The following is a 27,632-nucleotide window of genomic DNA, read 5'->3' on the forward strand; positions in this document are numbered from 1 at the left end:
GCATACATGCATGATGGCTCCGGTTGGTTCCCTCCGTGCCCCATGATTCGTTGCCCAACCACCCCTTACTGCTGGCCTTGAAGTTTAGGAGGGTTTTTTCTGGTCCATTTCTTGTTTCTGGGGGTTGGGATGCATGAAACTGCATCTTAACTTCTCTTTCCCTCTCGCCCCTCCGTCATAAAAGAGAGGTGAGGTACATACTAGTGGTCTACTAACAACGGTGCCATATTCCCAGAAGGATCATTAGATAGTATGAATTGTGGGAATTCCTCCGACTGTTTGCAACTAGGAAGATATCCATTTTAGTACTGCCAAAGCTACTCCGCAGTGACAGCAAAGACTGACCCCTCCTCCAAAAAAAAAAAGGGAAAAAAGAAAAAGAAAAAGTAAAGGCATCAACAGCAATCAATGCCCCAGCAACAACAAATAAACCAGGACCAAACATCGCGGCTTTCGTATTAATAATCCCTCCTAATGACTCTAGAACCCCACTGGCACGTGTTCAACCACCACTCGCCCGGACTAGCCCTAAAACAGTCTAGTCCAGAAGACGTCCTCAGCTGAATCCAATGCTGCCTTGAGGGAACCCAGGCATGGTTGTCCTCCAATAGTTGGACATGTTGTAACAACTTGAACTCATACTCACTCACGCATGCTCCTGTCTAGAACAACATGATCACCGACTGTGCCATCAACTCTGCAGCTATGGCTGAGATAAAGGAACTACATATTCGATGCAATCTGTTTTTAGCATCTTCTATTTTCTCCCCCCCTTGTTTCTTTTTCTTGTTCTTTTCTTTTTTTTACCTTCTTTTCCCTTAACAGTCTTTCCCAACCTTCTTCTCAAAAGTCTGACCAAGTTAGGGTTTATCCCTTGTAGATGTACAGGAGGTATCATTGAATTTTCTTTTCTAAAAAAAATGAATAAATGAATGAATAGATAAATAAAATAACATCCCATGTAGTCAATAGCCCAGCTCCGTATAGTATATCCATGTACAAAATCAACGTCCAGTTCCCATTGCACTGGCCCTCTAAAGCAGTCGCCGTCATTACACATCAATCGCAAACAAACCAGTGGCTGCAGATGTTCATGCAATTCCACTGGTACTTGAGGATCTGAAGCACTTGCAACCAATGAATTTCCCTCAAGGGTAGTCTATTCCCGGCACGACCCAAGGTGAACTTAACGCCAGAACTCCAGCCATCCGTGGCATGCGTTGTCTTTCTTCGGAACATCGAACGCTTGCTGTCATGTCTCCTCCAATACCATCACTCTTTGCAAACCCATTTCTTCTCAGCCTCTTTCTGTCCCACCCGAGTAGCCACGCTGTTCAAAGTGTCTTTCAAGGCATCCTTAGAAACCTTCGGAAACCTGAGGTCGTCATTAGCGGCAAACGGAACTAAAGGGGCCTCGCTTTACTAACCTTTTCTTCAGAATTTCAATCAACCCTAGCTTTGACAGATCGCTTCCGTCCACAACTTGCTTGAATTCCGCCAGCAGTTCCGGTGGGAAGGGTCGCCTGGATTTCCCGGGCCCCAACAGTGGCAGTGCGCCACCGTCCTGCGTTGACGCACTCCCTGAAGATGGGTTACCCAGGAAAGAGTGAAGCGACGACCGTCCCGCACCGCTGGTCTGAACCGGCTCCGATATCTTGGGTTTTTGCCAGTACGCCGTTGAGAATGGGTCAATAGGCAACGACACTGCATCTGATATGGTCTCGACCCTGTATGCCCGAAACTCTGGATCCACGCCCTGATCGTGCCATTGAATGCCACTGCAGACGGGTTCTAAATCGCCAACGATAAGACGTCTCTTCCCATCGACCAACTGATCGTCCTCGTCGTCCAAGAAGCCATCCATGTCATCCTCGCCATCTTCGCTCATCTCTTCCTCCTCCTCCGAGTCGAGTTCCTCGCCTTCTTCCGGCTCCTCCCATTCAGCCTCGGAGTCGTAGTCGTAGTTCGTCTCAGGTAAGCCCCGGTAGCAAGGGTTCCGCATCATCTTATAGGCCGAGGATTCGGGAAGGTGCTTAGAGTAAGTTCCCTGATAGGGTGGTCGGACATCTTCACCAAACTTAAGAGATTTCATTCGAACCTTCTTTAAGAGACTCTGTTGTCGCTGTACAGCCTCCGACGTCCCCGCTTGATCGTTCAGGCTTTGCATCTCTAGAAGAATTTCCCTGACAGAAGCAGGTAGTCTTCCCCGCCGTCGCCTGTATGGCATCAAGTTGAAAATTTCCCATGGCCGAAATACAAGAGCTTCTCCCGGGCTATTGGGCGACTTCATGGACGCATCAAGCTTCTCTCTTATTAATCGAAGGGCCTCTGAATCACGTTGAAACATATGCGGTGGAGCGACTTTCGTGTGGGACTGTAGGAAGAATTCAGGGAATGCTCGTTGATAATCTGACACAGTTGCCGCTTCATAAGAGGGTTCATTTGTGCTGTCATCGCTTCCAGACTTCTTGGGCGACGCAGTAAGCGCTGAGACCGAGGGTTGCACAGGAGGTTTTGGCTTCGCGAAGAAGGCGTTCAGCTTGGGTTGAGCCTGCAAGTGAACTGTTAGACCAGTCATACATAAGGCGTGAGTTGTCGGTGTAGGAAGCTTACTCTCTCCTTTTTCAATTTCTCCTCTTCCTTTTTTCGCTTCTCCTCTTCTTTGGCTGCCTCCTTTTTCCTTTTTTCTTCGTCTTTCGCGGCCTTCTCCTCTTCCTTCGCCTTCTTTTTCTCCTCCTTCCGCTTACGTTCTTCCTCTCGCTCTGCGTCCCGCTTTTTCTTCTCTTCTTCCTTTACTCTCTTCTCCTCTTCTTTCTTTGCCTTTTCTTCTAATCTTTGACGTTCCTTGGCGTCTTTTTCCTGCTGCTTAGCTTCCTTCTCCTGTTGCTTAGCCTCCTTACTCGCAGGAGACAGTTTCCTCTTCTTAGTGACAGGGGCACCAGCGCCTGTATCCGTAGACAAATGGGTTGATCCCGGACTGGAAATCGATCTTGCCAGTGGAGCCTCCTTCGTATTCTGTACCGGTGCCTCATCACCGGGCTTCGCGCCCCCACTTGTAATCAGTACGTGGCTCATTTCCGAGGGAGGAGTTACACATGTAGAACTTTGTCTCAAAGGATCGGCATTCTCCTGGTTCTCTTTGTCGGTATACGTTGGGGATTTTTTCGTGTCGGTGTGGCCAGCCGCCGCGGTCGATGACGTCTGCGCCGTCTGTGCATCTATATCTTGGACGGAACGTTTCCTGGAGGCGATTGGTGATGCGGGATAGCTTGCTGTAGACGTCGTTGTTGATGATTGTTGCGATTGTGATTGTGACTGCGGGAGGGGAGAAAGGGCGGCTGGGCTTGTGTCGACCGAGACCTCCATTTTCTGCCGTTGCTTTCCTTCCCTCTCTCTTTCTCTTTTCAGAAATGGGCCCGGAGAATACTACTCAAGACAGGTTTAAAGATCAAGTTGAAGTGAACCGGGATCTGGAAATCAAGGGTGGAGGGTATCCTCACACATCGAACAAACCTGGTTGGGCTGGGTTGGGTCAGGTCGGTTTGGTTCACCAGGAACAAGGAAAATACCAGAATTTCCTCAGACTCATACAACGTACAGTCTCACCCTCTTAGAATAATAATATATCAATAGCGGTAGTCTAATGGAAAAGCAATTCCGGGACAGAATATAGGACCCTCGGTCTGGCATGTCATCGGAGAGATTGGTTGTTAAGTCAAGGAACGCGTTAATTGGATTGTCGGGCGCGACTGCTTCGCGTCAGGGGGGCACGTGTGGGGGATTATGTAAGATGGGGGATGATGTTATCATTTACTTTGCTGTCAAACTTGTTCATTGTTTTAACGTTCGCATTCAGCTACTATGTTTCAGTTTGTTTAATGATGTAGCTCGACTTGGCCTGTTAAGGGTATAATGGATTTTGCAACTCTACACGCAAACTGAATCGATATACACCGCTGATAGCACAGGTTGCAGAGTATGTACAGACGATATTATTATTACTAGCTGCTCGTAAATCCATAAAAGACGCCAAAGGTGTCACTGATGCAAGACCAGTAACACGCAACCCAATGCTTTAGGAGCATAGGAGCCAAAACATGCAGTGAGGGGAATAAAATAGAACAAGAAGCGCAATGCATCAGGCTGCCTGCACACAGCACAAAAACCGAGGTACGGGTCCCGGGATCCAGACCGGGCTCGAGCACTACTCGACGAGAGCAATCCTGGTGGGAAGAAACAAAAAAGGAAATATGGAAGCAGAGTGAAGAAAGAAACACGGAGGATGGCATAAACTGCATCAAGTTGGACTGCTTGCCGGACTTCAGCCGAGCTGGGTATTTTCATGGGTATAGATCCGAGAGATAAATGCGATATATGACGATACAAGGTGCCACTAGTCACTGAGGTCTGGATTTGCAACAAAAAGTCGGACATTGGTCATCGTGCTCGTTCGGTCGTCCACACTACCCCGCCGCCTTAGTTCGTCCGCCCTCCTCGCCTTTTCGGCCGCCGTGGTCGCTGCACTGGGAGCAGCCATCTCCCCTACGCTCCCAAAATTGTCCTCATCTGCGGCCTCGAAGCTATAGGTGGTGGCGGCGTCATCTTTGACTTTCTTTTCCTCAGTGCTCTCCGCCGGCGGATGCTCCGTGACATTTGGCAAATCTGTCTTCTCACTCGGGGTAGTGCTGTTACTTCCCATGGTGCCCTGGGGCGTCCGCTGATAGCCACTGGGATAACGATGGTTGCTTCCCAAAGAGCTGCGACCGCTTCCAGTGCGACGATGAGGAAATCCATAATCACTATGTTCATCCTCATCCGCATCCCCCACTTCATTGGCACTGAGTCGTACGGGAACAGTGGCCGACACGAGGTTCGAGGGCGAGAAATCAGTGCCTCCTTTAGAGTGCTTAATTTTACCGCTCCCAAGGGTACTCGCCCGTCCACCAGCGCCTGCGCCATGGACTTCAAGGTACGCTCTTTTCTTGTCGGCAAGCTTCTGGGCTCGGAGGCGCGGATCCTCCGGCTGTGCTCGATCACACCACACCGTGGCCTTCTGCCTCCGCATTAGAGCTACATAACCCAGCTGGGAGTTTGCAGAACGGGATGACGTGCTTCTGCGAATATCCGAAACGGCGGAGTGACCCGCGGCGTTGCCAGTCGAGCTCGTAGAGGCTGTGGCGCTCGACAATCTTCTCGAGGGAGGGTAACTAGGGGTAGAGGTCATGGTATGATGGGGCGAAGGGGTATTGGAGTACGGTTGCTGCTGAGCCATATAGGGCGACGCATTGGCCGAAGGCATCCGGCCCCGATTGTGAGCGAGGGATGGGTGAGGAGAGAGCTGTTGCTTATGAGGCCCATCATAGGACTGGAATGGATAACCAGCATGCATCCCAGGAACCGGCTTCCGAGCAGGTGGTGGCTGATGGAGCGGCAATCGATAGTCGGTCATGGTGGGTTGTTGCAGTTGCACGCCTGCCATGTATCTTAAAGAGGCCGAGGGGCCTCGGAAGAAAGGGAGAGGCTATTTACGCCGTCTAACAAATGGCGACAGAGACCGGGCAACTCTACCCGGGGGGTGGAGTAAAACTCTGGGGGGATAAGGAAGCGTCGTACTTGCGGTGCAATGTTAATTGAGGGGATAAGTAAGGCAAGCCAAGCCGCCCTGGGTTTAACGGATCAATGAACGGCCAGCGCTTCCGTTGTTGTACGATACTTGCAACAGGGACCGGCGCAGGAGGAAGCGGTGCAAGCAAATGATGCCAGTGATTGGGAAGAAAGAAGAAGAAGAGCTCGTTGGAAAGCAAAAAAGGCTGTCAGATCTACTTTTCTGTAGTAACAGTGATGCTGTGAGAAACGATTGCCTGGCACTTGGCGGGTACCCAATTTTACCAAGTCACACTTGCAGGGGACATTGATTGTATGGCGGAGGGGTCAATTTCGAGACAAAGCTGAATGACAACAATCGTACACTAAGGAGCACCGATCCCACGTTGCCCGCTGGGGGGAGAGGTCCGTTTATCAAGGCCGGAGAAAGAGGAGAAAGACAGGAAATAAATTACAGCGCATTCAGAACGTAGAAGAGTGATCGGTCGCTTCGGCTCTTTGCGACGGGGAGGAAGAAAAAGAAGAGGAGAGAACTTTAAGGTGGAAAAACCAAGTGTGACGGGCCCCGGTGGGCAGCGGTACCGAATACGAAAGGTGTGCAATACGGAGGTAAATTACGGACAATGAATAGTGTCCTGGGGTAAAACTTTCTCGCACAGCCACGACTTATCCACACCTTGGTAACCATCCGTGATGACCAAAGGGAAGGAAGCTGAGACATAGGACCAGTCATCGGTGGCTGTTTCTCGCTCAAAGAACCGACCTTGGCCCTTCAAACTTCAAAGCTCCATCGCAATGACCGTATCGCGGGTCCAACAGAGATCATCAGGAGATAGGGCCGAACTGCGCCACACTACCCGCACGTGGCGGGACGGTACTGGTATTGGGCCATACCAGGCGAAATTACGCTAGGTACCGAACGGGTACATGGTACTCCCAGGCAGGAATCAAGGGGAACAATAGTACAGGTACAGCGTACCAACTAGTACCCTTAGTCACCCGCTAGGAACAGTCGAAAAATTTCTCCCCCCAGAACCAAAGCACATACAGAAGAATGACGTAGAATACTCCACATGTGAAACATGCGGAAAGCTCGGGAAATGAAGCAATAGAGATTGTTAGATGTCTGAAATTCGAACCGATGAGTAGTTACTAGGCAGGAATGCTTCATAAAATGGAAGGGGGGAATGGGGACTCAGAATGGTCCAGGTACCTGTACCACTACTGTATACCGTACATGGTATGTACCATCGTACCTGTAGCTGGGGCCACCGTTTTAGTTTAAAGGTAACTTTTTTTTTTTTTTTTTTTTCCCTGTTTGTTTTTTTTTTTTTTTGAATTTTTACCCCCCCCTCAGTGCTTCCAAGTTCCAAGTTGACTGTTATCTAGGAAAAGATACGGTAGTAGTAGTATGATGGTTACTTTGATCTAAGTGGAAACCTATCGCGTATGATATCTTCGGACGGATGCACGATTCCGGACGGAAATAACCAATAATGACGTGACCATGACAAGGGTATCGAATCAATCCCCCAGAACTTAACATGTGTTGTTACATACTAGTACATTGGCACGGTAACATTTTCCTCCAACCAGCGGCTGACTGACATGGGTTGTTCAGCTCGCCATGAATCGGACTGTCTCACCTCTGTGCTTTTTTTAATTCCTTTTTTTTTTCCTTGGCCTTTCTTGGTGTAGAATGGACATAGATTGATCAGTTAAGTCAAGTTTTATACGTGATGAAAGTGTTGGCACATAAAGTTGTGCAGCTTTTCAGTCGGGACATGCGACAAACGTTTATTTTATTTTACATTTTTTCACCTTTTACCCTTTTCTCTCTTTCTACTTTTTTTTAGCCTTTTCGACATCAAACTACTACTACTAATAGGTACAACTTTAATGCACTGCCCTTCCGATTGTCTTGAAAAAGTCAATGACAGCATCACTGATCAAAAGCAGTAATTTCGAGTCGGACTATTGGGTGGCCAGTTACCGAATCGAGTGCACGGGGCCTCAGCCCTACGAGCGCGTGAGTTCATACGAACCGCGGACATACAATCAACCCATAATCCGTACTCTGTAACTATCTGGTTTGTCTCGTATTATCATCGTCTCATCCTCACAGCTTCGCCTTCCCCTCCTCTCCAGTCTTCATCAATGCCCCATCGGATCTGACATCATATTCGCGTCCTTCTTTCCATCCTAACCAGGCCTCCAACGTCTCCTGTCCACCTTCTCCGGGTGTCAGGCCACCCCCCGTCCAGCCCCCATTGTTGGTCGCAATGGGCAGCGCTGGCGTATCAACGAGATGAACGGCAGGCCGTTGTTCGAAGCCCCCTTGCTCGAGCTCATCCTGCTCCAGTACAGGTGTTGCGCAAGCATCAGTGCCGTCAAAGATAGATTCCCACTCCGCTCGCGTCTTCTCTTTAAATCGCTTCTCAAACGCCGCTCGGAGAACCGGCCAATTCTCCCTATTGTCCCGTGAGGGAAGTTCCTTCGAACCGAAACCGAGTCCCTTGAGAAGCGCAGCATAAAATTGGGGTTCCAGCGCTCCAACGGCGAAATACTTGCCCTTATCCTTAGTCTCGTACGTGTCATAAAACGGACTCCCGCCGTCTAACATGTTCTCTCCTCGGGGCCCGCTCCACAGCGGTGTTTGTCGGTTCAGTCGCGGCATCGCCGCTAGGTATGCGGAGCCATCAACCATGTTAGCCTCTACGACTTGGCCGCGTCCTGTGCGTGTGCGCGACATCAGAGCAAGCAGTATCCCCATGAAACACATTGCGCCTCCGCCCGCGAAGTCGCCAATGATATTACCCGGGGCATAAGGGGGTTCACCTGCTCGCCCCAGCATGGAGAGAACACCCGACACCGCGATGTAATTGATATCGTGGCCCGCCATGTCCTTGTATTTACCGTCTCGTCGGAATCCCGTCATGCGTGCCACAATCAAGCGAGGGTTATGCTTCAGGAGGACCTCCGATGGGGACAGACCCAGGCGTTCTAAGACGCCAGGGCGGTAAGGATCAATAAGGACATCGGCTTGGGCCAACACCGAAAGGAGGACGCTGTGTGATGCTGCGTTTCGTAGGTCCAGGGTGATCGATGATTTACGACGCGTTAACTGATCGCTGCTCACGGCATTTGGCCGATCGATACGCAGCACGGACGCCCCGTAATCTGCAAGCAATAGTCCAGCAAAGGGACCTGTAAGTCCCGGTCAGTAAAACACGTAATCGCATTAGTTATACCGGCATGTTACCGGCAGATATAAATTGCGGTCAAGACCAACCCGGAGCTAGGCCTGCAAGCTCGACCACGCGAATTCCTGCGAGGGGGAGTGTAGCGGACATTCTGTATGAATTGATCGGACAGTGACGCAGCCAACCCTTGGATCTGAAGTTCACAAACGGCACGTCCTTCTAATAGAAAAGGAAAACAAAAGATGGACTGCGATATGCCGAGTACCACATATTTGAATTATGAAGATGCTCGAGGCACACTCCGCAACCGAGGTCCGGCGGACACGTGCGGGGAAGCGTATGGTCAAGAGGAAGTTTCTCGACGGTTTACTTTCTCTTGATCTTACGGTGCATACCTAGAGATACGTGTACTTACTGCCTTGGTATGAGTCCATGTTTGTTAATGTTTGCATAGAGCAGTGGACATAAAGCAACTTAGGGGGGTTGTCATGTCCCTGCGAAGAGAAATAGTCCGATGATCTAAGTAGAACCAGTCTTCAAGTTGTAAGATTACCCATCCACTCCGAAATAAAGAAGATTTCTTCCAAATCCAACCCTGCAAGAACCGACCGAGGAAAACACTGGAGTTTCCAGAACTACCAATTGTCGTCACCGCGGCCCTCATCTTCTCCCCGCTCGTATGCATCGTGCATATCGTCACCGAATCGTTCCACAGCTCCGACCTTTTCGCCAGTCCACTCTGCAGCATTTTCGGGGAAGTCCTCAACCTTGTCAACAGCGTTATCCCAGCCTTGTTCGACTCGATCCTCGGCGCGATCCCAACCTGCTTCGGCTTCACCGACCTGATGCATGTATTAGTATACTCAAACATGCCCGATTGAATGTGAATACATGAGGACAAAAACAAAGAAAAAGCAAAGGCATACCTTTTCGCCGGTCCATTCCGCAGCATCTTCAGGGAAATCCTGAACACCCTGTTTCCACTCATCCTTGTTCTCTTCCCAGCTTTCATCTGGTAGGCGTCAGTCCCTGTTGCAAATCAAACAAACATCAGGTGTGGAGAAAGAAGAATGGCGGTAAGGGGAGAAAAAAGACATACGCGCTTCATGCACAGCATACGCTCCCAGCACTCCACCAGCAACACCCAAAGCCGCAGCACCCGCAATTTTTGCCCCAGAGTGATCCTTCTTAGGCTCCTGCTGCTGCTGGTAATAATCTCCCTGGCGCGACTCGTCATAGCCATATGAGGGTTGCTGGCCATACGACTGCTCTCCACCGTAAGACGCACCGCCACCATACGAAGGCTGCGGCTGTCCGTAGCCATCGCCCTGACCCGGGTGGTTCCAGGTCCTCTCGCCGGTCTGCTCGTTCACGTAGTACCATCGCTGTGACTCCCCATCCCACCGGGCGACCCATGGGGGAGGCACTTGAGGGCCAGAATGTTGTTGCGGTTGAGGATAGCCGCCGCCATAGCCTCCAGGTTGCTGTCCACCATATCCGCCCTGGTTGCCGTAGCCTTCTTGGCTGCCGCTGGACTTGTCTTTGTCGAGGAACTTTTCGGCAAGCTTGGTGACGAAATCCATTTTGGGGAAGGGGGGGGTTGTTTGGTAGGAGCAAGACCTTTTTGGTGGTGTAATGGAGAAGAAGAGGAAAAGTGGAATATTCCAAAGAAAGGAGAAGGAAAGGAGGTGCTAGATATATGCTCTAGAAATAGCTGAAACCTAGGCGGGGTAATTAAGGGCAGAAAGGGGATTAAGCACTACCATCCGGGCTTTGGGCCCCAAATCCAGCCTCAGCTTGGACCCTGACAGATCAGCATCGTATGGCATGGAGATTACGGGTGCGATAGCTGAAGTTAAGCTAGATAGACCCATAGTTCCCATGGTGGTATTGTGGTCGGGCGATTAGTGTTAGTACTGTACAGAGTACACAGGAACCATTAGTACTCCGTACATTGTATAGTATGATACTACTACTAACTAGTACTAGTAGCAGTCAGCTTGTACTGTATGACACTGAATCGGGGTTTTGTGCAGATACGTGTGGTAAAGTACTAACACTGTCTCGTGCTGGAATTGGAAGTCTCAAACATACGTACACCCATGTTTCCATACTATCAGTGTACTTACGGCATTGTATCATCTGTTCAATAAGGATCAACCTATTATCCCCTTGGCCCCCATACTAGTAAACAATAGTGACTCCACCGCGCCTACCGCCTTTGTGTATAATACAGTTTTAGTTCTGTCGGATCGTCCCGGCTTGGCCGGAAGCTTGTTGGTTCCGTACCAATTCCTGGTAACGGAGACATTCAACTGCTAAGAATAAAGTTCGGTCCATCTAATAGAAATATTACTTGGTTATTTGGACGGTTCAATGAACGACATCATTTGGACAAAGTACATGGTGAAAGTCGAAATGTAACAAGAAATGTATTCAGTAACGGGGAGTTATTAGAAGTGAACATCAAGCTAGGAGAACGCGTTGGCCATGGTTTCCATGGCCCCGCGATGTTACATCGTCATTCATCTGGTTCAGCGTGACCATGATCATAAAACCGGAAGGCTTCATATCATAAGGATAACAGCCACAACAAGAGCGATGAGAGCAGCAGCTCCGTGGCCTAGTCTAGCATGCTGTGATGCAACACCTGTGAAGATGGGTGACACATTACCCTGCGTCTCGCTAGGAGTCACAGGGACTCGAGATCCACTAGTCGAGGGTCTAACAGCAAGTGTTGAGGACGGTGGATGTACACTGTCTATTCCAACAATCGCAGAAGAAGTCCTTGAAAGGCTTTGGCTGTGGCTGATGACAGTTTTTGTAACCATGGGGTTAATGGAGCTCTCATGTCTGGACGGGCTGCTAGTCTGCCCGACAGGGATGCTGCTGGTAGGGTTGACAGGATTAGATCCAGCTCCAGCTCCCGTGGCAGGTACAGTAAGTGTCAAAGTAGTTAGCGGTGATGCGCATTTCGTACAGACAGTGACTGTTGTGGTCCGGCCCTCAGCAGGTCGAACATCGGTGGTCTGCTGTGCTGGCACAGTGATAGGTTCAGTAGTTGTGGTAGTCACGGGTAGAGTAAGAGTCACCGTGGTTGGTGTTGGTGCACAGTGCGTACAGACAGTCACAGTTGAGGTCCAGCCCTCAGGGGGAGTAGGGATAGCGATCTGTGACCCCGGTTCAGAGGGGGCGTTCGTGGCTGTAGCGGTTGCGGATACTGTTCCAGGGCAGTAGGTCGTGGTATAAGTCGTGGTGATCGTTGTGAACCCCGTGGGACAGATATCGATGTACGAGGTGACGATAACAGTCGTGACAGTGAAAGGCTCCGAGATAGTACCGGTAGGTGTGACAGAAGGGGTCACTATTCCGGAAGTAATCGTGGTAGTAACTGTTCCGTTTCCATTGTCCGGTTCTGAGCCCGTTAATGTGGTTGGGTTAGCTGCTTGGGCCGACGAGGAGGCAGTAGCACTATGAGGATTGTGCGACTTGGTAGGGCTGGATTGGCCCGTTTGGCTTGGGTTGACAGTGGAGGTGCTTGAGGAGTCTGAAGCAGAAGCAGTAGATGGTGCAGGTACAGTGGAAGATGCCGGAATACCAGTTGGATTGGACGTTGTCAGCACACCCGGCTTGATAGAAGAGTGGTTTTCGGATACTGTTGCTGAGATTGATAGACTTGGCTCCCCAGAAGTGGCCGGTGGGGTTGAAGGAGTTGAGGTGGCCGGCGAGGTAAGCTCCGCAGAAGAAAAGGTGTTCCCAGAATGAATTGGTGTTCCGGAAGGTATTGGCGAAATCGTCTCTGACAGGATTGCCGAGGCAGATGGTGACCGTGAGGCAACTGCTGAGCTCGATCTTGTCAGAATCTCGGATGTTAGCGAAGACTTAGAGCTGATCTGCGAGCTCGAGTGACCGGTGATGACAGATGCTGATTGTGTCCTAGATGTGGCCGGGGTAGACGACCGACCAGGAACACTAGGCGTTGACATGGTTGCAGATCTGGCTGGGGTATTTGATTGAGCAGTTGTGCTTGATGACTGAGGGAGTCTTGACTGAATAGGGGTGCTTGAATGAACTAGCGGGCTAGACGAAGCAGGTGTGCTTGATGCAGCAGTGGTACTCGAGTGAGCCAGAGCACTAGACTGAACAGTACTTCTTGATATGATAGGAATACTTGAGTGAGTTGCTGCACTAGAGTGGACGGGAGTGCTAGACCGGACAGGGCTACTGGACACAATACGGGTGCTTGAGTGAGCTGAAATGCTGGAATGAACTGGAGTACTGGACCGAAACGGAGTACTAGACAGGACAGGCGTGCTGGACCGAGCGGGGCTGCTGGATACAATAAGGGTACTCGATTGGACAGGATTGCTGGACTGGATGGGAGTGGTTGATGCGATAGGAGAGCTTGAATGGCCAGGTGTGCTAGATGTCAGCGGGGTTGAAGAAGCGACCAGCGAGCTGGACTGAACAGGGGTGCTTGACGGCGTTGATGTACTAGAAATAACTGGAGTACTCAACCGAACGGGAGTGCTTGATGCGATGGTGGAGCTGGAAAGGGAGGTCGTCGGAGTGGGAGGCGTAGGATCCAGTTCAGTCAGGATCCTCTTCATGTTTCCTGCGTAGCTGGTTTCGTTGATCTGGTTTCGATCCGACTGGGTCGCCTCCCAAACCATGATACCTCCGAATACATCGGGATACAGCTTCATGTATTTTTTCACTAAAGGCTTGACCTCATCAGGGGTCAAGTAGTACCCGTCAAGCGCCGCAGATTCACTGCCAGGCAGGCCGACGAAGAGCTTTGCAGCTGGGTTACCGCCAGACTTTATGATGTCGACCCAAGCATCAAAGTTGAAACCCTCACCAGTAACGAAGTTACGCGCGGAGCAATCGTCATTATTGTAAAATTGCACCCAGACAAAGTCAAATGCGGAGGTTGCGATTGCGAGGCTCAGTTGCTTATCGGGTATATGGCATTGAGGGGACCCCGACAGGTAGAATTTTTGATCAGGCTTTCCGGCAAAAAGCTCACGAAAGCGGGTGACCATAGCTCCATACCCTAAGATCTGTTAGTCCTTGAAACTTATTCGAAAGGGCCTCATAGCCGCCAGCATTTAAACACACCAAATCCACCGTTATGCTCTATATCGAAGTCAAATCCGTCGACAGATACGTTGCCAAACGGACGGGGACCGCCCCATGCCACCCAAGTATCATCCACGGGGCCGAAGGATGCCCAGAGAAATTCGGCGAATCCAATAGCACTCTCTGTCGAGAGGAGTTCCTGATTGTCAGGGGTAGAACCTCCTATAGACAATAGAACCTTTTTACCGGCTGCCTGGCAAATCGGGATATCTTCCATGATCTGATGGCAGCCCGAGAGCAAGTCGGTCTTGACTCCACCAATCTCATAGGTCAGTCCATCACATTGATTGCCAAAGTTACTTCCAGGCCAATTGGCAGGGCTTTGGTCAGGGAATCCATTAACAAATCCAATGTTGATAATATCTAGTGCGGACTCTTGACAGAAATGACTGAGGCGCGGCTGGTTATATCCTTGGCCCTATAGACGGTCAGTAAAGGCTACGCCGGGGAACTTCTCCGGTTTGATTTACACACATAGTAGACTGCAACATTGGACTTCGACTGGGCGTTGAAGGCATGCACCAAAGGAGAGACGGCTAAGGCTGCCGCAGCAACGGCGAGACTCTTGCTGAAACCCATTTTTAAAAGGAATGACTGCCGGTCAGACTAATAGCCAGTGGAGGCTATGGAACGAGCGTGGAGTAGAATAAGGAAGGGACGCAGACGAACGTCTGCTGGGAGGGTTACCGCGAGCAGAGCCACAGAACTGACCGTAGATGATTCATGGATGAGGGAGAAGACTATATACGCGGATGTTCAGGGGAGTCGGCAAGCAGCCAATCTCCCAACGTCTAGCCACCATTCGCATGGTAGTACCAGAACGGAGCGTCCAAGGATGCGGACTCGGCAAATCACGAAATGTACATGACTCCCAGGCCTTAGCGGATTCGATAAGTGGATGGTAGCATTTCCCATTCCAGTAAAAGCATGTACTAGCGAGAAGCTCGATATTAGAGCGCTAACTTCTTCGAACCATGGAAAGCCCTGAGTGGCTCCAGAGAGAGGAGTAAGATGCACACCGGAAATTGCCGTGGGATAGAACCCACGGTGATTCGAGCGGACGGCCATAGTTCCGCCGGAGAGCCGCATTAACAGGGACTAAATTTTCTAAGGCCGGTCAGTCATTGGGCCTACATTAGGCAGTCGAGGGGCCAAACCAGGCATACAACGGAGTGGAAATGATATCTTTCCTCGAAAGCATCTAGAGCTGCGGAGATGAGGAACACTTTTACTAATAGTAACATGATCTGAAATGAAAGAGATTGGCGACGCGTGCACTTTGTGACCACATGGTTGGATGCATTCGAGTAATGATAATAGCCCGTATAGTACTGGTAGTGGCAAGACAGACGTTGAGCTGCAGTGGCAGGGACGTTCGGCCCGGTACCAATTCGACCACGGCGGTGTATCACGGATACTGCGTGTGACATGTGTAGTAGTGACACTAGTACTCTGTACAAGGCCTAAGGCGAAGCTACTAACATAGACTAACTACTAGTAGTAGGTAGAGAGCCTGAGGTTCCATGGGTCATACTGAAACTAGTCTAGCGTGCAGTTGGCACTCGCCTGATCGGGATTAGTTCCCCACTAGGGATTCTTCCCACACCTCAGGCACACCAATCAACGTGACCAGATTCTTGCCCTGGGCTGATGTCAGGTGGACATCAAGCATGCCAATCCAGTTTTCATAAGTTCGAATAAATCCCCTATTGGTGCCGTGGGGAAGAGAAAAAAACTCAACATCGAGGCTAACTTCCTGAGAGTCAATTGATTACCGACCCTTGTCCGGAACCCACGACCGGATCATCGAGATCGACAGAATCTACACTGGTTATCTGCCGAGTGTACCTGACACGGCTTGACACATGGTTGACATAGTATCACGAAGACAGCCACAGTCTAATTTCGGTATACGTAAATATAAACAAAGCGTAGCTGCGAATACTGATAACGGATTATTTTGAAGGTGGGAAAAGGTTACATCCGCTATCCGGTTTCTTTGCCTCACGCTATCGACTAGGAGCAAAAAGAGGCGTTCATTGACTTCCTTAGTCCGACTCAAATGACCGCAATTTCCACTCCATTAGCACACTGGCCCATTGGGAAAGAATATGTGGGCTCACTAGTAAAGGAGATGGAGGGGGGAACGAGCCCACCGTTCGTATTTGAAGAACATAATAATGAGCCCACAAAGTAGGAATTTGAAGGGTTAGGTAGACGACATCGGAGAGGCTATCGAACTTCACCACTCCCCGAACTAGTAAGAAATTATATTCATCCGGTTATGGGTCCCATATTTCATTGTCTTCGGTCGAAAGAGCCTCATCGTTATTATTAATTCAACAATGCTTCCATGGCACCTTGCCAATTTAGGTAATGGTAATCTAACGGGGCCTCAGGCCTCCGTGGATCACAGCTCGATATAATATGATTCGTTCAGTGAAAGGGAATAGACTGTATCTAGCAAGATGTGACTTTTGGAATGCCATGTCATGCAAAACAATATTTTGTCTAAACCGTCTGTAATCTACGATCGAAAGGTATATTTTTGTGGACATACATCACATAAACAATATATTCATGACTTACCATTTCCGTTTTTATGAGTCCTCCTAAGGGCTGTACTTTTTCTAGGTCATATCATTCCCTCTCTACTAGATCTCCCTAGTACTCATAGGCTTTATCGTCCTTCGTTTATCTACTGTCTGATTGCTGTATTCAGAATCGTTTTCTATAAAACAAGTTACTCCCTGGATTTACTGACGTTCCGAAGCATCAGATCGTCAAGTCAGAAGACACTATGAGTCAGTTTGATTCTCTAAACCTCTCTCCCCCTCTCTCTTGCCCTTTTCCCTTATTTTATTTATTTGTTTGTTTATTTCTCCTCCTCTCTTCTCTATCTTTCCTTTTGTGAGGCAGAATAGCCCGATTAAGGGAAGATATCTACCATAATACTCTCCGGTTTACCCCTATTTCTCGTGAAGTATAAAGCCGAACTTCAACTTACGTCAACTATGAAGAGAATATGGAAGACACAGTCTGGAACCCCTTGGGGTCAACTTGGACCGTCTAGATCCGAACATGGGAAGAGATAACCTCTTGAGGTCGCGGGGGCGTCGGGTGGTATATCATTGGAACTAGGAAGCTTGCCAAGAAATACGAATGGCCATGATACATTCTGAGATCCCCTGTAATATTGAGAGCTAGATTGAGATTGTCTGCCAATCCTAGGCAATCCCACTAATATACAGCCTTTAAATATTATGCGTGGAACTTAGGGCTCGATGTCACAAACCCTGCTCATCGGATTAGGGTCTATAGTATTGATCCTCGGGGCTGCCCTCTTAAGGTATGCGTACGGCCAAGTATTCGAGAGAAAATGATCTCGGGAATGTTGCTAATTAGCTTTTTTACTTGGGAGTTGGGGGTGATAGGTAGAGTCGCCCGCCTGATGGCTCAGGATTGAGGAACATTTGGGAGTAATAACTGGCGGGACTCTTCTCATTATCATCTCACATTAACTCTTTTTGTTCTTCTTCTTTCTTGTGAGCGAACTTGACGGGGCCTTGATATGCTGATATAACGATAACTCGAAACACCACAAAGTGATGTACTTCCTTCCTTTAGAACAAGAGAAAGTATGGAAGTGTCTTGTGGATATCAGTTCCATAGATTGCAGATACAGTGACCATCGTGTACAGTTACTCTAAGATATGTAACTAAGACCAGAACACCTCTTTCAAGAGGTCACACATCAAAGTAATCGACCTCTTCCCTTCTTTCAACACCTTATCCATCGCCAAGAATGGATGTGGCATGCCCTTCATCACCTGCAAATCCACCTCGACCCCAGCTTTGCTCAGTTTCTCCGCATACTGCTCTCCCTCCACTCGAAGCACATCCAACTCGCCGACCATGACCAATGCCCTCGGCAGCTTCGACCAGTCGCCCTCGTAGAACAAGGGGCTTGCTTCGGGATTGGTGCGATCCTTATGATTGGGCAGATAGTGATCGCGGTACCACACCATCTTAGCAGCTGGAAGGGCCGGTGTGTGCTCGTAAAGCCTGTAGGATTCGTTGTTCTGGACCGTTGCTGTATTATCTGTTACTGGAACAGAGAGAAGCTGGGCAAGGAAGTAGACGGGGGGTGAAAGCGTTAGGGCTTTGTGGGTGATGATTGAGGCTAGATTTCCGCCCGCTGAGGAGCCACCAGTTGCCATCTTAGATGTGTTAATAGAGAGTCGCGAAGGTCCGTCAGAAATCAGCCAGAGAAGAGATTCCCAACAGTCATGGACGGCTGCGGGAAAGGGATTTTCTGGGGCGAGCCTACTTGCGTTGTTAGCATAAGCAATATGGACACAGTATGAGCTGTGTTAGGTGAGTTTGGTGGATATATATATATATATAGATAGATAGATAGATAGATAGATAGATAGATAGATATACCTGTAATCAACTGTAACTACGACGCAGTTTCCTCTCACACACAGATTTGTGCAAACCGGATTCTCCGTGTTTATATTCCCCAGGACCCATCCACCTCCGTGGAAATACAGCATCACTGGCCACCCTCCGCTTGGTGTCTCCCCAGCTGGGGTGAATGCGCGCAACAGAATTTCTGGACCTTCTGTCGCGCGTCGGTTGATCGTGATATTCTCTGTCTTTCCGACCTCGAGGAGCGGACCCCCGCCAGGGATCAGAACCCCGCTTGTTCGGGAGGCTTCGACGGGTTGGAGATGGACTTGCTGCTGGTTGATGACATACTCGTTATAGAAGGAAATATATTCGGGATCCAAGAGGTCCTTGACGGAAGGATGGAGAGGGTAAGGAGGCTGAAGTGTCGAGATTGACATACTGTGTAGTTGTTATTGTTGCCACTGGTGGGGGGGAGAGGTGCAACTTCAGATGGAACGGATCTCTGGGTCAGTGGAAATTCGGCTCCCTTTTGTTTACCTTCTCACGTATTGGCCTCGGCACCTCCTCATGCAGATCGTTACATTCCAGAATCGATGGTTTCATTCCGACGCAAGGGACGTGGGGGTTTCCATGCCATTATCCTGACGGGGATTGTTTTTGAGCCCTTGAAGATATGTGTACTCACGATAAAGAGCGCAATCTGAAGGAGTATCGGCATTTTTAGCCACTGATGATGGAGAGGGTCGAGGTGAAGTGGGGTTGGCTGGCATGCCATTGGTACACGAAGTCGGCGTGGGGGTAAGGAGGAGGAGCAGTGAAGATGGAGTAGTACTAGTACTAGTAGTATATCATTGCTTTCCCCGCATGCGTGTAATTTGTATGTATAGTAAGTACTACTAGTAAGTACATCTATTAGTCAAGGTAGCAGTATGTATTGAGGCACGAGCAGCTTGCTACTACTTCACCTACCTAATGAATATCTCTCTCTCTCTCTCTCTCATATATGTATATATATATATATATATATTATTTCCCGTTTTCCTCAACTACATATAAACTACCCAACCTTCAAGCTACACGTGACCACGATCATGTATATCAACATGGCCACCAAAACTCCCATCTTGACTAACAAAACCCCCAAGTCATAGTCTCCAATGATGCCATTTACTGCTCCGCTACGGTAACCATGGACTCAGAAGCCGGCAAGGTCGATGACGGAGACATCAAAGCTCACACTATATGTACTACTACCTTCCGACCTCAAGATATTCACCTACAAGATACCAGAGTATAGTACTGAGAGGTACCAGCATCAATGTATCAAGAACCTTTCCCATATCCTTGAAGCCGCAGGTAACGATATCATGAAGGTCCTCAAGGTAAACGTGTTCTTGTCTGACATGGATAACTTTGCCGAGATGAATTCCATCTATATGCAGTACTGGGGTGATGTGACGCCCTGTCGGACGTGCGTATCCTTTTGCTCACTTTATCTCTACAACTCTTATGTGAATGGAGGAGCTATCAACACAGTGCTTGTTGCTGACATGTTATTAGATATGCGGCTGTAAAGGCGCTACCCTTGAATACAAATATGGAGATTGAGTGTATTGCTGCTGTTTAAACTAGACTCTCCCGCTTAGGCAAAGTAGCTGAGGAGAGCCAAACATGGTTGTTATACTATTATTCATGTTAGATCAAAAGTGTTGAAAAGAAAGTTGCATAAGCTCGGTCTGTGCCTCGTCAAGTGTAGTAGTAAATATGTGAACCACAGTAATTAGAAAGTGGGATTTCAAACCTCAACCAAAACTGACATATAGTCTCAATGCCAGTCGGTCAAAATACTATATAGCGCTACGGTCGTACCCTGCATACTCTCTCCCTAACATATAGCCTATTCTAATTACTATCCACTTCCCTCCTCTCATCGGTTGGCGATTGTTTCACTGTAATCGGTGCCATGCCATACCTAGTATACCCGTCAGTACACAACAGCTACTCCCTGAAAGATGACATGTGAAAGGACGTTGAGAATAAGGCTTGGAGAAAATACAATATAGAAAATACACATACCAAACAATGCTAATTAAACCTAGAAGTGCGGCAATGCAGCTGAACACCAAGGCCACAATGCCTCGGGCCATAAACCCAGCGGGCAGTGGGGAAATTGAAGTATTCGCCCCAGTCAGGTCGTAGAAATCTTCTGTGTTTCCTGCCGCATTGCCCCTTTTCAAGGTATTGCTTGCATCGCATGCCTGCCAGTGATCCTCTGGAATTGTAAGTGTCTGTTGCAGATCTAATGGCGCTTCAACCAGGACGACCGCAAGGCCAGCATCCATGTGCCATTCGATGTGACAGTGGAAGATCCATACACCTTTCACTTATTAGCTATCAGTTAGTGAATCTAAATGAAAATTGAGAGTCACCTGGATTATCAGCTCTAAATCGGATGACAAAGTATCCTGTGGGCTTCACGTAAATAGTATCCCTTCGCATCGGGACTGAAGGGAAAGCAGGATGGTTGTTAGCATCGTAGTGGCCCGCGTCTTCATCGCTGCGAGCGACGACTTGGAAATTATGACCATGAAGATGGAATGGATGTTTCCCCGTGTCATCGTTGTTCAGGACAAGGTCGATGATATCGCCTTTATCCAAGATGAAGGCGTTGGTATTGTAACCATATACAGTGGAATTTGTGGCAGCTGACCCGGTGGACAAAGCCGTGTAAAGCGTTGGCACTTTAGGCATAACATATGTTATACCATTGAAGAAGGCACTATATCTGGTTAGAAATGAAAGTGACTAATTATAAGGAGTTGATAGTATACTTACTAGTTAGCACCGTCCCCCAGGTTATCCATGGTAAGATCGAGAGTTACTGTGTAGTTAGGGTCACTTAGTAGCTTCTCACCATCGACAGGGACAAGTTTAAAGTCATCGTATGGATCGAATGATGAGATGTCAGTCGGAGCAGGTCTTTCAGCCTTGGTGTCGTAGATTAACCATCCCGTAACGTTGTAGTTCAGAGTCGGAGGGAGTTTATCGAAGAGGTCCTGCCAAATGATAAGAAATTGAGTAATGAATAAATGAAGTGAACCCTACCGTGTCCATACTTCCTACCATGGCGTAGTTCTTGTTTGTGTCATTTTTCATTGTCACCAAGAAACTGTAGCGTTGCGCCGCTGTAATGTAGATCATACCGGCTTCTGCTGGCTCGGTCCATACGCCATCGACCTCCACAATTTTCATGGTATGGCCCTCAATCCAAAAATACTGACTTGCAAAGGCTGCCACATTGACTAAACGAAATAGGTAAGTCTTCCCTGGCTCAACAGCTACAGTTAAATTCTGAGTATCATTCAAGAGGGCAGACTTTGGGACAGGTTCTGCTCCAGTGGGATTTGTAACGCTGATAAACTGCTTCAGCAGTGTTGGCATCGGGTCATGATACCACTCCGATAGAGTGATAACACGCTCCTCATCATACTGGCCAGAATAAGGCTCGTCAGGGCCTCTAATCACTAGAGCCTGTCGTAGGCCATCTGGGTACTGGCCTCGAGCATGTGAATGGTACCAGTAGGTGCCCGTTTGATTTACCTGCCCCCGCCAGTCAAACCGAGGGCTCGCAGAAGCTCGCGCAATTGAAGTGACTTACAGTGAAGTTGTAAACAAATGTGGACCCAGGGGCAATATCACATTGCGTTACGCTCGGAGCGCCATCCATTTGGGTGGTTCCATTTTGGAAAAAGCCATGCCAATGTATGCTGGTTGATTCATTGCCCAAAGCGTTGTACACCTTTGCAACCACTCGATCGCCGAGGGTGAAATTGAGCACCGGAAGTGGCCATTGGCCATTAATACCAATCACGGGACGTTCTTGCAAGCCATCTGGATTGGCGGATACCCAAGTGATGTTCCATTCATAACTGAGGGTCTTGGCACTGACCGATAGAATGTGGACAAGGAAACCCACCAACCAGAAAAGCCCTAGTTCTAGTTCCATGATAGGGGAGTGACAGCGCAAGCACTTGAGACGGAGCACTCGCAAGCGGTTAAGAATAAGGAATGAGAGAAATTCTTGCAGATATATTCTTCGAAATGGTAGGCTCCTCTTCCTCGTTTGAAATCTCTCTCGTCTTTTATCCTAACTGTGTGGGCACCTGGTGGTGGGATGGTACCGGGGGGAGCATGGTCTGAACCCTCATATGCAGGGATGATCACCGATAATAAATGAAATGGAACCTCAACGCCCATTATCGTCTTAGCATCTTTCCCTCCTCCTCCTCCACCTCAAATGGGACCACTCGATGGAAAGCCAAGCGATGATCAGACACGGCTTAGCGGAAGCTTAAACCCTCGTTACCTCGTAAGGGTTCCAGACTTTTGCTTATCCCACTTATCTGATCCTTCCCTCAAGCCACGTCTCCCCCTCATGGCCAATAGGGACATCTAAACGAGATGAAAATTTGCATTTGCATCTTACATTAGACAATGATACGAGGATTCTACCCTATACAGTGGGGGTGGAACGACCTTTCTGTCGCTGGCGCCATGTCCCTTCACGCAGTTCTCTCTGTCATGGGTTCACATTCTTTTTTTATTTATTTTTTATTTTCTTCTCATTTCCCCCACGAGAACATTTTAACTTTTAATCAATCAATCAGATAACATCCCCCGATTTATACCGGTGGTGGGTTTACGTTTGGATCTCCTCTCTCTAATATTTTCATTTATCAATGGCTGTGCCGGTGTTTTGAACTCCTGTAGATTGTCATCCCTCTTTTATTTCTTTCTGAATCCTCTACCTTCCACTCAACATGACAACCGATGTATTTGCAGTTCCTAGTATGCATTATTTCTTGTTATGCCCTATCGATTAGTAACCACTTAGTTTGACTAACTTATTGAAGTATTTTTCATCTGCTTTCGAGAATGCGTTGAGACCAGCATCATTGTTTCTGTATTACTTGCCTTCATCAAGCAGACGCTGGGGTCGGACGCTGATGCCGTCACTCGCAAAAGGCTTATCAAACAGGTTACTACCCTCTTCCAATTCCTTTCCCACCCTATAGAGACAGTATTGACGATCAGTAGGTCTGGTGGGGAGTTGGCGTCGGGCTGTTTATATGCCTCTGCATTGGAGGTGGTATGATTGGTGCCTTCTACGGGTATGGCAAGGATCATTTTGCCAGCACGGAAGATCTATGGGAAGGTATCTTTGCTTTAGTCGCCTCCATCATCATCACAGTTATGGGAGCAGCCCTTCTGCGGGTGAATAAACTGAAGGAGAAATGGCGTGTCAAGCTGGCCCAGGCATTAGAAGTAAAATCTCAACCTCAAGGGAGAATGGCAGATAAGATCAAGCAGTGGTCACAGAAGTACTTCATGTTCATCTTACCCTTGATTACGGTTCTTCGGGAGGGTCTGGAGGCAGTGGTGTTTATCGGGGGTGTTAGTCTCAGCTTCCCCGCAAGCGCGTTCCCTCTCCCTGTATTCACGGGACTCTTGGCTGGCGTGGTGGTTGGTTATATTATTTATCGGTGAGTGTGATGTGGACGGCATTCACAATGAATCTCAATGCTGATAGTAATCTTTGCGGTTTCTCATAGGGGCGGGAATCAAACCTCACTTCAGATATTCATGGTCATCTCGACATGTCTGCTCTACCTGGTCGCTGCTGGACTCCTGTCCCGAGGCGTCTGGTTCTTGGAGAACAACACTTGGAGCAGCCTCATCGGTGGCGATGCTTCAGAGACAGGAGCTGGTCCTGGATCATATGACATCCGGCAAAGCGTGTGGCATGTGAATTGCTGCAGTCCTTTGGTGAATGGTGGCGGAGGCTGGGGAATCTTCAATGCCATCCTTGGATGGCAAAACTCGGCCACCTATGGTTCGGTCATCTCATATAACCTCTATTGGCTTGCTGTTATTTTGTGGTTCGTGATGATGCGGTATCGCGAACAGCAGGGGCGTTGGCCATTGATTGACCCCTTGGTTCGTCGGTTTAAGACCCGGAAGGCTGACGGGTGCGTGGAAAACCCCGAAAGCACAGCAGGTACCATCATATCGTCGGACAACAAAGCATCAGGAAATGGGGTTATGCGTCTACAAGCCACAGAGGTTTGATAAGGCTTGGGGTATACCAGTACTAGTAGATGCGTTGGGTAGATAGATGTCGGCGCTGATATGTGAGATAGAACATGGAGCACTACCCCTTGATTCCTCGTGAGACCAGCTGTTCACGATCTTCTCATAGCCTTCTGAACTGTGTCTTAAACTGTATCTCTAGATAATCTTGACTTGATAGACTCGGTCTCCGGTCTACCGATGATTTGGTACGGCTTTCAATTACCCAAGTGTCGCGTCTGTTGCATCCTTCATACCTAGATCCAAGACATCAACAGAACTGAAGTAGTCATCGCCACATAGTCCATCCCATGAAGGAGATGCCCTGTAGGTTGAATGTGTCTTTTGGAGGGGGTTTCTGGATCACGTGGAGTCACACACTCTCCCTTGTCACGACTCACTCCCTCTATACTTTTTAACTCTCCCGCCTCCCTTCATTGCAAAAGCCCTTCTCCCTGGAACATTTACACCCCACGATCCCAATTTCGAGCTATTGCTTCTCCTACATTCTGGCAATGTATATGTCTCACTACTTCTCCTCCTATATCTCAACAAATCTAATCACCACGCGATCGCCCCTTGGAATGCGCCCCGTAACCTAATTCAAGGAAGATTAATAGGGTCCATGGGCTAGTCCGATACTTCATTGTATGAAAACATAATTACCAACGGTTTCTTGTGCAGATAGGGATCAATAATTGACTTTGCTGATACCCCTGGTCCCTTTAATGTTAGTATTGAGGAGAAAAAAGGCCCTCTAGTTTACATTCCAAAGAATAACGACCCAGACAAGATGCAAGCCCTACTATTTCGACTTCCGCATGCTCTCTGTTCCAGGCCTCCTGCCAATGCATTCCAACCCTTCCCACTGGCACACTCTATCCGCATTGACGCGCCCAAGTCATGGATAACGTTCCCATTTAGTCTCTGACGGGCCCTTCACTTATGCCTCGTATTTCTAGTGATACATACAACTGCAGCCTCAGAAAGAGAAACATAAATCCAATACTATCAATTCGGAACGACCCTTCCTGTTCTTGGCTTTATTTTCCTTCTCGAGTAGTTCTGACCGTTCATTCATACTCCGTCATCCTTTACCGTGGATGCTCATCGGTTACAGTTGTGGGGGCTGTGACACAGCTTGCTTCATTTGTTAAACTGGCGAAATTCACCATGACCAATGAGCAGGTTGCCTCTACAAGAGGAGGATCCTGGACAAAGGTCGCCATTTTTATCTCCCTCTATGTCTTGCTTCTGGAATCTGTCATTGAGTTGGCTCTTGTACTCTATCTCTATGGGAATGGACGTGTGGACCGAAAAATGACGCCGAGCTTGATCCTTGCTCTAGTAGCTGTCAGTGAACCCCCCAAAGAACTCCACCGTGTGGTACTGACTATCATTTTCAGTCTTTTCTCACATTGCCGCTTGTCGTTCTTCATAGCCTTCTCGCATGGCAGTATAACAAAGTCCCCGGCTTTGGAGGCCAGAAGACAATCCTGCGTGCCGCCTGCACTTATCTCCTGCGAGTGACAGTTATTATATGGCTAGCAGTTAGTGTGGCAGGCCTAGTAGTGATCTCGCAACAGGTTTCGTGTCTTCCTGAAACTGCCGAGGGCAGCTTTTGGAATACTGGCGTTAGCTGTGCTCTTCATCGGACTGCGGTCATAGTTTCTATAATATCGTTGTAAGTGATGAGACTGATGTATCTACTGCGGGCCCTTACTAAATCTTCTGACTAGCATAACTGCCTGTCTCTACTTCTGTTCGAGGGAGCTGTGCGAGCGTCCATATGATGTGTCAATACTGGGGGTATACAAAAGGCAGCAATCAGTCTGTGATGAAAGTATCTTCTCGAACTCAAGCCTCGAAAGCGACACTCTGAAAGACGGCATTCTTTATCTTTGTCCCGGGCCTAGTACTACCTACGGCGCCCGCGACCCATATTGGCCGTCGTCTACTGATCACGCGTTCGAAAAACTTACTATGCGCAATTTCCAATACCCTCTACCGATTCATCAAAAGCAGCCATTGAGGCCCGACGAGAGCCCTGAATCAGAGAATACCGAAACATTATCAGGTTCGACGGTAACACACAACGGTGCCCTTATTAACACCAACTTACATTCAATTTCACGTACATCCACTTTCAAAACCTCAAGATCTATAAGCGAACGACACATACAAACCCCCATTGCAGAATTATCCAGTGGCCAAGAAGACTCATCGACTTTCAACCATAAAAGACAAAAGTCTTCCTTGTCGTCGCTTCGCAAATATCTGCCAAAAGCCTTTCCTCTCTCATTGCCTTTATCAGCGGACCCTCAAATTCGCGCTCTCGCCGATTCTAATACACCTCGAGATGTTGAAAAGCAAACAGGAAATGTCATACTGAATAGGAACTGTGATCCCGAGCAGCACCTCGCTTCTTCTACTCAGGAGAAAAAGGTGGTGGCTTCTGCACCTGTGGATTTTGAAACCCGAAGGCCACCGAATAGTCAAACCCCTCATACAAGCACCCTGGCTCGACCAACGTCCTCGAACTCATCTGATGCACCTGAGGTCGTGCTGCCTGCGCCTCTCAAGGTGCAGAGATCTAACACAACTCATACTGCACCGATTCCTCGCACCATCCATCGCCACCGACCGAGTTATACAATCGTCCCACCAAACCCATTGGCGTGGCACCCTGTCAATAGAGTTGCTAGCCACAGAGCTTCCGTGGTGGAGCCTGATAGTCAGATTCGTCATAACCCGCGACCTAAGGAACGACAGCAAAGTCGGCATTATCAGTTCGAGCAATCCCACGTACCCCGACATACCAGAAGTTATCATCAACCGCATAGCCGGTACAACTACCGTGGCCGGTACGAACCACGCCGCATGTCCTCACAGTCTCGAAGGAGCGATATTGAAATCCATTATCCCAGCACGCGAAGGCCACGCAGCACTACATGCGGTGGTCTCGGGTCTACAGGAGCTCTAGACAGCATCAGAGAATCAGGCGCATCGGTGGATGAAACTCGGGACACTGTTCCTAATGCCAACACATATCGTGGTGCCCACCGTACGAGTATGGCTGCATTATGATCGATAGCACAGCCTGCAGGTCAGGCTAAAGCCAAAAGAAGGCAAAGGGGT

At 48.7% G+C, this 27,632-nt stretch overlaps 10 protein-coding genes across 10 annotated transcripts; 3 read left to right on the forward strand and 7 right to left on the reverse strand.

Moving 5' to 3' along the window:
* Window positions 1-1,166: 1,166 nt before the first annotated feature.
* On the reverse strand, window positions 1,167-3,503 carry BDV38DRAFT_147089 (putative chromatin assembly factor 1 subunit A). Its single transcript, XM_032051559.1, has 3 exons — window positions 2,614-3,503; window positions 1,428-2,551; window positions 1,167-1,375 (listed from the first exon to the last, which is right to left on the reverse strand). The coding sequence occupies exons 1-3, from the start codon at window positions 3,364-3,366 to the stop codon at window positions 1,273-1,275; spliced, it is 1,980 nt and encodes a 659-aa protein (XP_031910906.1). The 5' UTR covers window positions 3,367-3,503; the 3' UTR covers window positions 1,167-1,272.
* A 501-nt stretch (window positions 3,504-4,004) lies between these two features.
* On the reverse strand, window positions 4,005-5,616 carry BDV38DRAFT_147116 (uncharacterized protein). Its single transcript, XM_032051560.1, has one exon. It carries the CDS (start codon window positions 5,477-5,479, stop codon window positions 4,394-4,396), a length of 1,086 nt encoding a protein of 361 aa, XP_031910907.1. The 5' UTR covers window positions 5,480-5,616; the 3' UTR covers window positions 4,005-4,393.
* Window positions 5,617-6,516: 900 nt separating this feature from the next.
* On the reverse strand, window positions 6,517-6,883 carry BDV38DRAFT_253710 (uncharacterized protein; the record flags this gene model as incomplete). The annotated part of the gene is made up of 1 exon (XM_032055263.1): window positions 6,517-6,883. A coding segment is annotated over exon 1 (176 nt), but the record flags the coding sequence as incomplete, so codon positions are not given.
* Window positions 6,884-7,644: 761 nt separating this feature from the next.
* BDV38DRAFT_147146 (CaiB/BaiF CoA transferase family protein) lies at window positions 7,645-9,351 on the reverse strand. The gene is made up of 2 exons (XM_032051562.1): window positions 8,897-9,351; window positions 7,645-8,811 (listed from the first exon to the last, which is right to left on the reverse strand). Exons 1-2 carry the CDS (start codon window positions 8,955-8,957, stop codon window positions 7,724-7,726), a joined length of 1,149 nt encoding a protein of 382 aa, XP_031910909.1. The 5' UTR covers window positions 8,958-9,351; the 3' UTR covers window positions 7,645-7,723.
* BDV38DRAFT_147136 (WW domain-containing protein) lies at window positions 9,200-10,580 on the reverse strand. The gene is made up of 3 exons (XM_032051561.1): window positions 9,907-10,580; window positions 9,734-9,819; window positions 9,200-9,649 (listed from the first exon to the last, which is right to left on the reverse strand). Exons 1-3 carry the CDS (start codon window positions 10,388-10,390, stop codon window positions 9,443-9,445), a joined length of 777 nt encoding a protein of 258 aa, XP_031910910.1. The 5' UTR covers window positions 10,391-10,580; the 3' UTR covers window positions 9,200-9,442.
* Window positions 10,581-17,218: 6,638 nt separating this feature from the next.
* Window positions 17,219-19,133, reverse strand: BDV38DRAFT_253745 (alpha/beta hydrolase). Its single transcript, XM_032055264.1, has 2 exons — window positions 18,396-19,133; window positions 17,219-18,275 (listed from the first exon to the last, which is right to left on the reverse strand). Exons 1-2 carry the CDS (start codon window positions 18,800-18,802, stop codon window positions 17,669-17,671), a joined length of 1,014 nt encoding a protein of 337 aa, XP_031910911.1. The 5' UTR covers window positions 18,803-19,133; the 3' UTR covers window positions 17,219-17,668.
* Window positions 19,134-19,732: 599 nt separating this feature from the next.
* Window positions 19,733-19,992, forward strand: BDV38DRAFT_285426 (putative L-PSP endoribonuclease family protein Brt1; the record flags this gene model as incomplete). Its single annotated transcript, XM_032060484.1, has 2 exons — window positions 19,733-19,836; window positions 19,926-19,992. The coding sequence occupies 2 exons, from the start codon at window positions 19,733-19,735 to the stop codon at window positions 19,990-19,992; spliced, it is 171 nt and encodes a 56-aa protein (XP_031910912.1).
* A 235-nt stretch (window positions 19,993-20,227) lies between these two features.
* On the reverse strand, window positions 20,228-22,514 carry fetC (putative ferrooxidoreductase Fet3; the record flags this gene model as incomplete). Its single annotated transcript, XM_032055265.1, has 6 exons — window positions 22,024-22,514; window positions 21,471-21,965; window positions 21,201-21,421; window positions 20,795-21,144; window positions 20,442-20,742; window positions 20,228-20,337 (listed from the first exon to the last, which is right to left on the reverse strand). Coding segments are annotated over exons 1-6 (1,781 nt in total), but the record flags the coding sequence as incomplete, so codon positions are not given.
* A 296-nt stretch (window positions 22,515-22,810) lies between these two features.
* Window positions 22,811-24,708, forward strand: BDV38DRAFT_253748 (FTR1 family protein). Its single transcript, XM_032055266.1, has 4 exons — window positions 22,811-23,213; window positions 23,279-23,403; window positions 23,463-23,908; window positions 23,978-24,708. Exons 1-4 carry the CDS (start codon window positions 23,186-23,188, stop codon window positions 24,492-24,494), a joined length of 1,116 nt encoding a protein of 371 aa, XP_031910914.1. The 5' UTR covers window positions 22,811-23,185; the 3' UTR covers window positions 24,495-24,708.
* Window positions 24,709-25,667: 959 nt separating this feature from the next.
* BDV38DRAFT_285429 (uncharacterized protein) lies at window positions 25,668-27,581 on the forward strand (the record flags this gene model as incomplete). Its single annotated transcript, XM_032060485.1, has 3 exons — window positions 25,668-25,847; window positions 25,901-26,178; window positions 26,234-27,581. The coding sequence occupies 3 exons, from the start codon at window positions 25,668-25,670 to the stop codon at window positions 27,579-27,581; spliced, it is 1,806 nt and encodes a 601-aa protein (XP_031910915.1).
* Window positions 27,582-27,632: the final 51 nt, after the last annotated feature.

This window comes from Aspergillus pseudotamarii (assembly GCF_009193445.1).
Source record: "Aspergillus pseudotamarii strain CBS 117625 unplaced genomic scaffold BDV38scaffold_49, whole genome shotgun sequence".
Taxonomy (NCBI): domain Eukaryota; kingdom Fungi; phylum Ascomycota; class Eurotiomycetes; order Eurotiales; family Aspergillaceae; genus Aspergillus; species Aspergillus pseudotamarii.

What these genes read in the sequence shown, in the direction of transcription:
- BDV38DRAFT_147089 (XM_032051559.1), bottom strand. Translation starts at nt 3,366, where the DNA reads ATGGAGGTCTCGGTCGACACAAGCCCAGCCGCCCTTTCTCCCCTCCCG. An exon ending in AGAAATTGAAAAAGGAGAGA is followed by an intron (nt 2,552 to 2,613) that starts GTAAGCTTCCTA and finishes GTTCACTTGCAG; the next exon opens with GCTCAACCCAAGCTGAACGC. An exon ending in ATTGAAATTCTGAAGAAAAG is followed by an intron (nt 1,376 to 1,427) that starts GTTAGTAAAGCG and finishes TGACGACCTCAG; the next exon opens with GTTTCCGAAGGTTTCTAAGG.
- BDV38DRAFT_147116 (XM_032051560.1), bottom strand. Translation starts at nt 5,479, where the DNA reads ATGGCAGGCGTGCAACTGCAACAACCCACCATGACCGACTATCGATTG.
- BDV38DRAFT_147146 (XM_032051562.1), bottom strand. Translation starts at nt 8,957, where the DNA reads ATGTCCGCTACACTCCCCCTCGCAGGAATTCGCGTGGTCGAGCTTGCA. An exon ending in GCTTGCAGGCCTAGCTCCGG is followed by an intron (nt 8,812 to 8,896) that starts GTTGGTCTTGAC and finishes CGGGACTTACAG; the next exon opens with GTCCCTTTGCTGGACTATTG.
- BDV38DRAFT_147136 (XM_032051561.1), bottom strand. Translation starts at nt 10,390, where the DNA reads ATGGATTTCGTCACCAAGCTTGCCGAAAAGTTCCTCGACAAAGACAAG. An exon ending in GTATGCTGTGCATGAAGCGC is followed by an intron (nt 9,820 to 9,906) that starts GTATGTCTTTTT and finishes GACGCCTACCAG; the next exon opens with ATGAAAGCTGGGAAGAGAAC. An exon ending in CGGAATGGACCGGCGAAAAG is followed by an intron (nt 9,650 to 9,733) that starts GTATGCCTTTGC and finishes TACATGCATCAG; the next exon opens with GTCGGTGAAGCCGAAGCAGG.
- BDV38DRAFT_253745 (XM_032055264.1), bottom strand. Translation starts at nt 18,802, where the DNA reads ATGTCAATCTCGACACTTCAGCCTCCTTACCCTCTCCATCCTTCCGTC. An exon ending in GTAGTTACAGTTGATTACAG is followed by an intron (nt 18,276 to 18,395) that starts GTATATCTATCT and finishes CAACGCAAGTAG; the next exon opens with GCTCGCCCCAGAAAATCCCT.
- BDV38DRAFT_253748 (XM_032055266.1), top strand. Translation starts at nt 23,186, where the DNA reads ATGACAACCGATGTATTTGCAGTTCCTA. An exon ending in CGATGTATTTGCAGTTCCTA is followed by an intron (nt 23,214 to 23,278) that starts GTATGCATTATT and finishes AACTTATTGAAG; the next exon opens with TATTTTTCATCTGCTTTCGA. An exon ending in GCAAAAGGCTTATCAAACAG is followed by an intron (nt 23,404 to 23,462) that starts GTTACTACCCTC and finishes GACGATCAGTAG; the next exon opens with GTCTGGTGGGGAGTTGGCGT.